The 12,292-nt window shown below is 37.3% G+C and overlaps 1 protein-coding gene across 3 annotated transcripts; it reads right to left on the minus strand.

Moving 5' to 3' along the window:
- Window positions 1-333: 333 nt before the first annotated feature.
- On the minus strand, window positions 334-11,922 carry LOC113874891. 3 transcript variants are annotated; one of them, XM_027513142.1, is made up of 10 exons: window positions 7,144-11,922; window positions 6,356-6,557; window positions 6,091-6,241; window positions 5,866-5,965; window positions 5,667-5,741; window positions 2,358-2,448; window positions 1,897-2,167; window positions 1,761-1,803; window positions 1,591-1,694; window positions 334-1,139 (listed from the first exon to the last, which is right to left on the minus strand). In XM_027513142.1, the coding sequence occupies exons 1-10, from the start codon at window positions 11,708-11,710 to the stop codon at window positions 681-683; spliced, it is 6,063 nt and encodes a 2,020-aa protein (XP_027368943.1). In that variant the 5' UTR covers window positions 11,711-11,922; the 3' UTR covers window positions 334-680. The 3 variants fall into 3 exon arrangements, with proteins under 3 accessions (XP_027368943.1, XP_027368944.1, XP_027368942.1); XM_027513143.1 differs by having other exon boundaries at window positions 504-1,139; window positions 5,884-5,965; XM_027513141.1 differs by having other exon boundaries at window positions 504-1,139; window positions 1,591-1,803.
- Between the last annotated feature and the right edge of the window lie 370 nt (window positions 11,923-12,292).

Raw genomic sequence — 12,292 nt, forward strand, 5'->3', positions numbered from 1 at the left:
ATTCAATCATGAGTTCTATTGCGGGTGGTCTAGCCATCTTGAGCCTTTCTCGTGACGACTGAAGTTTTGGAAGCAACCACTAGCTGAAGTGTTTAATCTTTTTATGGCTGATTTGTCTTGTATATTGTAGTATTCTGTGTTATTTGTTTCCACTCATTCCACTATACCAAAAAACATGCTAAGGAGTGCTAGCAATCAGACGCTAACTACAGTTACAACATCTGAAGGCCCTTTATACAAGTTGCTTGCACCAAAAAACTACGCAAACATCTTCGTGGTATTGATGAACCATTCATGGAAAAGATGATCCATGTCGTGACATAAACGATAATGCAAATGTAAAAATCACGCCAGATTAATAATTTAATTTAGTTTGCTGAGCTTACACTTATCCTAACTATAATGATATCATCAAGTTAAACGGCATTCAAAAATCCTAGCTCCAAGTACATCAGTCACGTCGAAAGACGGTGGTACTGGTTCATTTAGAAGGCTCAATTCCAAATGTTGTTATTCTATATCTATCTATATTTCAAATGTTATTATACAATCGGTAAACACAAAATTGAAAGGGAGGGGGAAGATGACCTGTTAACAATGACGATTTACGTTCAAAACCAATGAGGCAGAAAAAGGAAAAAGAAAATTGAAAAAAAACAAAAAAGACTGTTCTACCTAAATTACCTCATTGATAAACTACCTTCAGCCTCCGCCACTTCCAGGCTACTAGACTGGGATGATTGCGATGAGATTTTTGTATTTATCATTATAAGAACAGGTTTAATAAATTCATCAAAATCATCCAAATTTAAATCCAATGAATCATCGTTACTCAATGTTGCAGGATCAAATGATTGATCCACTGTGTTCGCAACTTCTTCATTCACATCAAGGCTGATGTAGTCTGAAAGTTCCTCATCATTTTGTTGACATTGCTTTGAAGCCATCATCATCCCAGGTTCAGAAACATCAATGGAAATAGAACCAAAATAACGCCCTCTACTGTTCTGATCACCAGATCTCTTTCTTTTCTTTCCCTTGTTTTGTTTTTTGGGGTGATGAAGCTTGCATTTGGTTCCTTGAGTACAGGTTCCTGTTGCTTCAAAAGAAGGACAGACATAGCTGTGCTTCTTCCGACACTGAGACCAAACAATAGTGAGCATTAGTGAAGACAGTGGTGGAGTATGTAAGCAAGGAAGAGCACAGATACTGAACTAAGTAAAACTTTTCCGGATGATAGAACTTCTAGTGGTAGGTAGTGGAAATAACAGACAAGTGATTATAATTTAATAAATAACAACATTGAGCAATATTACAGAACTCAATTTGAAATCAAACAACCAGGGAAAAGGGCTACTACAGGCTGAAACTGAGGACATTCCTAAGTTATCAAACACTCTTTGTTGAAAGTCTGGATTGACCTTGTAGAACCCAACAAACCCCATAAGCACAATAAATCATCCAATAGTACAAGTGTAATGAACAACTGCACAGACATTGATTTACATAATTGCGATAAAAAGGGGAAATGTAATTATTTAAATAATCCAGTAACCTGACAGAATAAAGCATGATTGGTTAATAATATACCTCGTTTCCATCAGCACAATAACCTTTAAGAAATCCTTCACAAATAGATGCCTTCGGGTTCACATTGACATGTCTATATGGACAGTTTCTGTTTGAGCACAAGCCTGCCATGAAACTAGTCAGAATCATATTTTCCCATTGTCCACTTGATGAAAGAAAATATAACGCACCTTGCAAAAAATAAGAACAGTCTGGCATTCTCTCTGGAATAACCTGCACAAACAAATCAATTAAACTCAGACATTAGACAAATCCGTAAATGCAGTAGACCATATTCAATTCGTCGGACCGCATATATTACAAAACCTTATGAGTCAATTTGCAGTTGGGAGTAGAACATAAACCATTCAGGAACTTAGTACAGACAGCGATTTTTGAGGGATCATGAATATAAGGACACTTCCCTCCATCCTTGTTACATTTCCCAAATCTAGTAAAAAACTGACAATATTTCTGTTTTCGAGCCAACCGCTGTCTGGCAGTGTGCAAGCTCCATCTAACTTTTTCATTTGCCAATTTTCTTGTTCGTTTCTTTGGATCCCTGATAAGCTGGTTCCCGTTGCCAATACGGACATATCTGCAAATGTTGATGGCAATCAATTGAATACTAAAATGTGAGGATGAATAAAATTGCACAACTAGATATTATACAATCTTTTCCCTCTTATTTACCTAGCTTCTTCTTACTAGTTTGTTGAACAAGACAACAACCAACACTGATGAAATTCTACAAAATAGAAGGCAATGAAAAAGGACAGTGCACATACTCATCATTTCCAATTACTAATCTCTTTGGAATGTAAGCTCTTTTGGCAGCCAAACCTGAAGAGGAGGAGGCAGAGGACTGGGATTCATCATCTACACAGAATTAAGTGAAACTTAGTAAGATCACCATAGTGATAGAACCTGTTAACTTTCTGGGAGAAAGATAACAAAAGAACCCAAACCCAAACAATATAATGATAAAAAAATTAACAAGCAAATAAGAAACAAAGAAACCATAATTCTGAAGTATTCCCAACATGGTGACAAAAGAAAGGAGCTCCATGATTTCAGTATTTGAAGTCACACCCCCTCCTTGTCCAAACAGACAAACCAACACACCATAACATAGACCAATTACTCGAACATTATACAAATACTAGCATGATTTCGAACATATATTATTCCCACATTGAATAAATAAATGGGAAGAGACTGAACCTTATATTAAATAATAGCCAAACTTTTATTGCATTCCCAGTTCCTAATTGACACAGCTTGGACAAATTTAAGAGGAGAAATGCTGAGTTTTGTCACAAATTGGGAAACAAGTAATCACTAATACAAAAAACATTTTTTTTAAAAATGAACAAGTTCAACTGTCTGAACCATGATCAGTTCACATAGGTTGACTAGTTCATGACCAGTTTTTTGCGAGTTACTGAGGATCAAATGAACTATGCCTATGATCTCATAGTCAACCCAAGCCTAAATAAAGGAGGGTTATGTTAGGCCTGTATCAATCATAACTATATTGTGCTAATTTTAGGTTGTTACCCATAGGTAGCACGCTGTATGTCTTGAGTGCAATGTCAAATGAACTAGATCTGCTATATCAGCACCCAAATGTATTTTTAAATGAGCAAGGGTCCTCACAGTAGTCTAGACATATGTGGGTAAAGAAACTACTTCATGAGTATTTGGTTATGTTTGATGCATAGATATTGATACTTTGATAGGTAGGTCTTTCACAGCGGTGGATACTATGATTTGAGCAAGGATTAATATCATGTGTTCTCAAGAAACTAAATGGGTTAGAGAAAAAACTGAAGAGTTAGAGACATGTTTTAAACTATGGTATATAGGGAAGATAAGAGTGTGCAGTATACAAGATATGTATGATGTGATAATTACAAGTATGAGAACTCCAAAAGATGCAAGAAAGGATTTTCCTATAAAGATATATTCACATCAAGGCTCCACCTCAAGTGCTCACCTATTTAATCTAATTTTAGATGTGCTTATCAAACAAACAAAAAAATTCTGTAAATGCATGTATTTTGAATATAATATAGTTTTGGTTGAAGATTCAAGGAAAGATATTAACTCTAAACCTGAGCTTTAGAGACATACATTAGAATGAAAAGAGTTCTGCTTGAAAAGGAGAAAGACAGAATATATACATCGTAATTGAGAAAGAAACAAAATGAAAATGATTTCAAGATTAAAATTGAAGATATTTTCATACGGTCATACCATAAGTTTTTAAGTTTAAATATCAGGAATCTATTTTACATATTGATAGAAAAATTAATGAAGATATGACACAAAATATAAGTTAGGTGGTTAAAATGGAGAATATTGATAATTATTTATGACCGTAAAATACCTATTAAACACAATTTTTATCATAGTGCAATAGAACTAATTATTCTATATGGTAGTGATGTTTAGCTTTAAAGAGATTACATGAGAGAAAAATGAGAAAGTAGCAAGAGAATGTCAAGATAGATGTATGGCCATAGGAGAAAAGACAAGAAAGGATTGTATACAAATAGAGATAAGGGTAGAACCTATTGAGGATAAGATGAAAAAATTGGTTAAGGTAATACAGACATCTGAAAAGGTCACTGGAGATACTAATAAGGAGTCAACTATATAATTTTTATCCTATGAGGTAATCATCAAAAGAAATCTCATAAAAAATATCTTTTAAAATCTAGTTCTTAATCCAATCCAATAACATCATATGATCCACATAACCGACCTCACTTAGTGCAGCAAAGTTTTGTTGCTGTATTGAGGGTCAGAGGACCAATTCCCAATTTTTCTGGTCCATCGGTCCAGCTGGGTTATAAATAGGTTAAAGACTTTTGAGGGAGTGCAATGTATGTTGTAATTCAATGTTTAAGAATAGAAAGGAGGGACAAATGTTGTTTCTGTCTCTCATGTGGGATAAATGGGTCTTCTTAGCATCTCTTTAGTATTCAGCTAATGGCTATTTAAGATGGAATTCTTCATTGGGCAAGCAAGAAACTGAAAAGTGACAAACCATTGATTAGCTGATGTGCTTTGTGGTTTGTAACAAGAGGACTTCTTGTGTTAGGTTTGGCTTATTTCAAAAGAATAATCTTTTTACTTTTATCTGTCTCTTGAGAGAGCTTTTGAAAAATAAGCTGCTATTCCCCTTGAAATAAGTTGCTCAAAACATGCTACTGAAAGCTCAAAAACCATTATGCATTGGAAGTTTGTTCCTAAATGATAGGAACCTCCCCAGTTAATTAAAGAAACTCAGTTTAAAACCTCAAAACCCAGACACCCACCCCCACACATACATAGATATATAAAGAAGAAACTAGGCTGGCTCTTTAAGGAGCTACCATTCCTCCCAAATCCCACTCTTCCTACTACTTCCTTCCCTCCTCTTCCCAGGCGCTCATACTCTACCTGATTACCTCCATTGCCTTCCCACTCACCTGTCATATGTGCAAAGCAATTAAAGGCTAAATTTTCAACTTGACCCTTATTCACATCATCCTAGCTCCCTTAAGAGTCTCCTATCTGACACTGCCCTATCTATCTCTCTTATCATGCACCTATGCAATAATATTCATATGAGATCTATCCAGATGTCACCATTTCCAAATGACATAGTCAATCATTCAAAGGCTCAACAAACACCAAGATAAATAATATCCTAACTCATAATTTACAAATTTATAATCTAACTTGAACATGACTCCAATATCAATTTCAATAAAGGTAAACATCTAAACTAAATGAAAATGCACTCAATATCCGAATCTCAAATCATATGTTGCAAAAGATGTCTTTAAATGATTGGAAATGCCAAAGTACATAGTTAATCATCCAAAGGTTGAATATATTCATACATAGAAAATATAAATTTGTCATAATCTGAAGAATGTTCTAATATCAAAAGTTCCTATGGTAAATATCTATAGTATGTGAAATGGCCATTGTCCAAAAGGCACACGCTTCGTTTTGGGAATTGTAACATACCACAAAATGTAGAAAATGGGAAAGGTAATGTAAAATACAAGAAAAATGGTGTAGATAAATCTGTTGACAACCTGAAATCCTCTGAAGTGTCCGCCTAGAAGGATCCATTCTGTACCGAACTGAACCAATACGAAATATACGTTCTCCTACACAATCAACCGCTACTTTCAAAGTCAGAGTAACAGATAAAGATAATTAATACATGAAGCATAAATAAGTTTTAATAACACAAAAACATAGTAGTAGGCATTATGATATGACAACACTCACGGAAAGAATGCTTCCTACTCTTTGATTGAGAACTAATGCAAACCACATCTTTCTGCTCTCTTTTCTTCCTCTCTACTGCAGCAACAGCAAGCGTGGCTTCCTAAAATTATCATGAGAGATTGTAAGAATATTAATTAAGAAAGATATATGTAACATTAAATAAATTACGCCTAACTCAAAAGGGAAGCCATGCAAAAGCACCCTAGTATAGAAATTCAAACTAACCTCATTAGCTTGTTTTGAGTTCTTCTCAATGGATTTGGACCATTTTAAACTAGACCCACCAACACCTAATACTTTGGATTTCCAAAGAGAAAACCCATGGGTTGACCGGGTGTAAACAGTATCCCTCTTTCTCAACAGAAGCAATTTCTTGCTGAAAGACAAATACTAATTCACTAATGCAATTGAATATTGTAGAGGCAGACACCCAAATGTTAAGGTGAAAAAAGCAAACACAAAGGAAGTAGCAACAAATGCTTGAGAGTACCTGATTGCAGATAAGGAACTACTATTGAAGCTTGAAGCAGAATTATGAATGAAACTTCTTAAAAAGGTTGTTCTTTTCCATGGAAACAACTGAGGTATAACCCTTTGATAATGCCATGCGTCCCTGACATTTTTGGATGAATTTTTGCTACGAGGTGTCCACACTAATGATGCTCTTGAAGGTTTGCATGAACTCCTAGTAACTGCAAATCAAATCTACAGCTAAGCTTTCTCTAACCACTAATAATGCGAATGAAACTAACGAAAGGAACAGCACCAGTGGTTCCATATTCCTCAGCCAATGGTGAGTTAAAACCCAATGGTTGAAATGGCATGCAACATTAGCAAAATCACTCCACTAGTGATTCAAAACACACACAAAAACTATTATTCACACAAAATTCAAATAAAGAAAAGGAAGCCATATATGAAAGGCTCAAGACACAATGAATGGCCATTTGCAAAGCTTATATTTGAATGAAGAAGCTATTTCTAAACAAGCATAAGAGATTTAAAAACAAAGGCATCAATACAAGACAAATTACAGAATAAGTATGTCTTGCAAGTAGCAACTGATATACAGGCAAGGATAGAAAACATTTTAAGACAGTTCTTAATAAATAAACCACAGTATTCAACTAAATGTATTTATTTGAGCCTCATGCACAACTAAGCAGATCCATTTAAAATTATATATCCAGTATTATCCTGATGAAAGGCCACATTAGATTCATATAAGCACAGCTTAGAGAGATAAATTAGGCAATATTCTAAGTTCTTCATGCATACCCTTATTAGAACGCCTCTTACTAAACCTCCTGTTGCAAAGAACCTTAAGAGCCCCATGGCCGTCAGAATTTACAGTGCTATTGGGCATTACAACTGTCTGGTTGATATGACTTTCAAATGCAGTCCTTACCAATTGATTTTTGCTTCTCTTGTAGTAGCCATCGGAGAAGGCTATTTGGCCCTTGACATCAGTAGAGAGAGAGATATCACAAGAATTTGAAGTTGCAACCAATTGATTTGTTTTGGGCTTTATATATACTATTCTCTTTGTATTCAAAGAAACAATATTCCCATCATTTGCTTCAACTTGGCTCTCCCCATTATTAGATGGACCAGTTTGATTTTCAGGAGTCTCATAATGCTTCATTGCATCTTCAGAAGAGTTTGAAGCATCATTAGTTTCTGTAACTTTCCTAGGATCTGATGCATTTTCACAACAACCACTGGAAGGAGGTTCTAACAAAGCGGAAGATATATTTTCCTCTGATTTGGTGTCAATTGGTAGCGGAGGTGTTCTCTGCCTCTGCTGAGGAGCATTTGTTGCTCCTGTTCTCAAGTACATTGGCTGTTCAGTCACATCAGCCCTGCTTTCAAATCTGGTGCTCTTGGGTATTTCGTCTAAGCCCAAAGAAGATGACTGATTAACAGAGGAGATTTGAGGTAAAGCAGAAAATGGAGTAGGTTTCCTTACAAGACTGTTCCCTTTACGAATGTAGGAGGTATTTTGAAAGTTCCCTTTCCGTTCTAGAATTGACCTTTTGGGAGGAACTTTTCCTACTGGAGGCTTGCTTCTAGGTAGAGAAGCAGGAGGATTATTACCTGTACGATGCCAAGTTCGTGGTTTTGATACATGTGCTGAAGAGGCAGATGTCTTTGTCTTTGACTTTGAAAAGGTGAAAGAATGATTTGGAAAACTTTTGAGAATGACAACACCTGCTTGATTTTTTGTCCCACTTGATTCAGAATTATATGAATTTAGACCCCAAGATGTAACTTTGGAAAAAACTTGGGATGGTTCTGACATTATCTTCCCCACAATCAAGTTATTATGTCCAATTGCATGATTTGACTTCATAATTGTTTTAGTCTGCTGCACTGATGAAGTAAAAGTATTTAAGTCAGAACCAAGTTCAACCACAGATATGCTATCTGGATTTTCTTCATCTCCACAAATACTTTCATCATGGATTGCTGTATACTCTAAAACCTTTCTATCTGGTACTTCAGATGTCATACTTTGAGAATACATATCTGAAAATGCATCAGGTGCATCCTCAATCAATTCATCATTTGAATTACTTATAGTGATTCCATCACCATCAGCTGGACTGGGCATAAGGTTCTGCTGAGCAAGTAAATCATCCTTCATATTGAGATCATTAGATTCCATATTATCCCTTGGAGACCTTTGCACAAGTTCTCCATACTGGTAGTTTTCTTCAACAGCTGGTAAATCAGTCTTTTCTCCCATGATATTTCCAATAGCCAAAATGTCAGTTTGAGTATTACCTATAGGCACAAACGGAGTAATGTTTTCTTTGTGCTGAGTTTCCAACAATGAGAACTGAACATTTGGAACAGCCAAGTCCTCACAAGGTAAATAAGACACAATATCTGAGTGCTGCAATTTCAAATGTTCAGAACTCATGGTTTCCATATTTCCATCAATAGATTCAAAAGATCCTTCAGCCAAAATATTGTCAGACAATTTAGTAATATCCTCTGAATTAGGTATTGACTGAGCTGTAGATAGAACATCTATGCTTGACAAAGCAACCTTTTCTTCCTGAGGTTCTTGGTTATCTCTGAAACTGATAGGAATTCCTGCACTAGATGTGGTAGCCATAATCACATTACTGAATTCCAACTCACATTGGGTGAAATTTGGGTCACTATTTGCAACTTTTTTCCTTTTAGAAACTGGAGAAACCTCATTTGTTTCATTGTCATTATTTCCAACATAAAACTTAACCTCTAAAACCCCCTTTTTCCCATGTAAAGCAGTGACCCCATCCAGGCTGGATGGTGGGCTAAAATCTAAGCTTTGAACAGATTGATCTAAAACTTCTGAAGGACATTGATCCTTCAACAACAGACTTGAGCCTCTATCAACATTATTTTCAAGGCTAACTGGATTTACATGGTCTGGAGATATGCAATCCCTCTTTGAACTCGAAACATTTAAATGAGTCCTAACTTTTCTCTTTTTTATCTCATTTGTATCCCCTTCACCATATCCAACTGAAATATTAGAATTTGGGAATGTTTTTTCTGTGCCACAATTCTCAGTGGATATGGTGACATCACCACGGGACACCTGCTTTTCAGCATCATTCATGATACCAAAATGGTGAACTCCCATACTATCCTCTACATTATATGATCCATTATCAGAACCCTGCCTCAGTGCATTGGAATGTTGTAGGCAATCTAGACCATCCTGAATCCTAGTTTTTCCAGAACTTGAAAAGATAACCATTCCACTGCTTTTGAATATTTCATCCTCTACATCTACAAGATTCCTAGGGCATCCTACATCTGAATATTTCCCAGGTGACGAAGACACTTCGCTCTGACATAATTGCCTATTATCATAATCCTTGTGATTGATTTCAGAAATAATACTTCCATTTAATGATTTAGTAACTGTGTCAGTATTTGGCACACTAATAAAGTCATGGGCAGAATTATTTGCATCTAAACAATCAGAGTCACTCTTCTTATCTTTTCTACTAGAAGCACAAGATGGAGAATTTGAAGCGTGTCCACCTCTTTCAGACCTGGATACTGTCACAATAACAGAATCTTCGTCACTCTTACACTCTTGAGACCTGCAATCTGGCCCCAAACTCGGCATCGATAAACCTCCCTCTTTATCTTCAGTCAATACATTTCCTTCCTTTGGTAAAGAATGCAAACAATCTGGCACAGACACCTCTCCAACAGTGGTGGTTCTCACCTCCAAATTAGTTTCAATTTTCGCAGGACCAGAGGCCGTTGATGAACTATGTGTGACTCTATCAACATCCACAGTTCCATTAAGTGTATTTGCTGATCGTGAATTTGACACAGATGAATTACGATTTATAGCAGCTTTCTTCACCACTCTCTTAACAACTTTTTTCTTCCTGACAACCCTTGGGGCTGATTTACTGGGACAAACATTGACACCTTCAACTGAATTCAGCACCGCATTTTTCCCACAAGAATCATTGGTCTCAGTAGCACAAGGTCGAGAAGAACTGTCATCAGGGACATTCTTCTGTACACTCAAGTCCTTGCCTGTACTAGAGGTGTCATTGGCTTTGCAAGGCGAGTTATTTAAATCCACAACAGCAGAAGCTAGTCTAAACGGCTGCGAACCAGAACCACCACTATCAGAGACCAAAACCTTTTTACTCTTTTCCACAGAACCCAAATCCGAATCAGAAATAGGATTCACATTCAAATCAGGAACAGATGCGGAACTCGAAGGCGCCACAATAGCCTTAGCCACCAAAGAATTTGATTCAAAAGAAATATCAAGCTCAACAGGACTTCCCTCTCTTTCTTCTCCCTTCATTCCATGACCTAAATACCCATGTTGCTCCTTACCCCTGAAGAATCCAGAGCTAGATTCAGGAGCATATCGTAACTGCTCAATCTCACGGTTCCTATGATTGGGTTTAACCGTCTGAATCCTAAGAAGAGCACTCTTCTTCTGCACCTGTTTCTTCGGAGGAGTACGAGCAAATTCATGACCACACTCTCTACTGTTCCCTCTAAAGTTATATCTACCCACTTCGGAACCGTAATATTTCTCATTACCATTCACCAATTCAAACGAAGGAGAAGAAGGAGAATCATGCAACTCTCTTGATCCCTTCCTATCACTCATCAACCATCTCTTGCTCTCAACCCTGCCACTTCTACTTGAAACGTCAGCATCACATTCCATGCTGTAGACTCGAACGTAGCCACTGGGTTTCGGTTCCAGTTCACCCTGGCTCGGCGCAGAAGCAATCGGCGCGCCGGCACGGTGGTAATTGCCGTCTCGGCCCCACGCGAACCCCTCCCTAGGGTTTTGCTCGTAGGGATCGAAGCGTTCTGTCCTCAGCCTAGCGCCACCACCGTCAGCATCGTACCGGAGGTTTTCGATCGTGGGATACGATGGCGGGGGCGGGGGAGGACGGTGGTGGTTGAATTCGCGGTCAAAATCGAGGGGAGGGTAATTGCGGTCCTCAGGGAGGGTTCTGGGGCTAGGGTTCCATTGGTTGCGGCGAGGGAGGAGGTCAAAGGAGAGGGAGAGAGAGCGTTCTTCATCGAGAGGGTGGTGAGGATAGTTATTTGGGGGATTGAAGGGGAATTGTTGAGGTTGAGGTGGAGGAGGGTTGTAGGGTTGAGAGGGAGGGGTGTGGATGGTGCGGTAAGAGAGGGGTGGCAGTGCAGGCGGCGGAGCGGGTGGCGGAGGAGGCGGAGGAGGGAGGTTGAGGTGGTGGTGGTGTGATTGAGGGTTGAGAGAAGTGTATCTTGTGCGGTGTTCTTGGTGGTGGTGGTGGTGGTGATGAAGGAAGTGGTGTTGATCCATGAGGAGGAGGGTGGTGATGGTGATTAGATGAGATCGACGGCGGTGTGTGAGTTAAACGACGGCGTTTGAGTCTGCGATTGATGGCGTTGAATGAATCTGATGAGAGGTTTGATTTTTGAACGTGACCTAATCTTTTTCTTTCTTCTGATAATGTTTGATTGTTGAATCGATCAATTATTGGCTGGGCTGCGAGCGAGGTAATGTGACAACTGGCACGCAAGGCTGTGCAGTAAGAGTGTGTGCGTGTTTTTGTTGATCGAATCCTCGTTGTCGTCTCAACTCGATCACCTGTTACGTTCTTTTCTATGTTTTTTTTTTTAAAGCATTTGTTTTTTTAATATTAAAATAATATAATAATATATATTTATTATTATTTTAAAATATAAAAAATTAAAATTTATTATCATATGAATTAATTGTTAAATTATTTTTATACTCTTATAGTTATGTTTATTTGATACAGAACTATTATTTATATAAGTAAATATAATTATTTATTTCATATATAAGTCACCAATTTGACTATTATGTATTTTTTTAGAATGTAAATGTAAATTTATGTTATATAAATATTTTTATTAA

Source organism: Abrus precatorius, unplaced genomic scaffold, assembly GCF_003935025.1.
Source record: "Abrus precatorius isolate BTA unplaced genomic scaffold, Abrus_2018 Scaffold8, whole genome shotgun sequence".
NCBI classification, from domain to species: Eukaryota; Viridiplantae; Streptophyta; class Magnoliopsida; order Fabales; family Fabaceae; genus Abrus; species Abrus precatorius.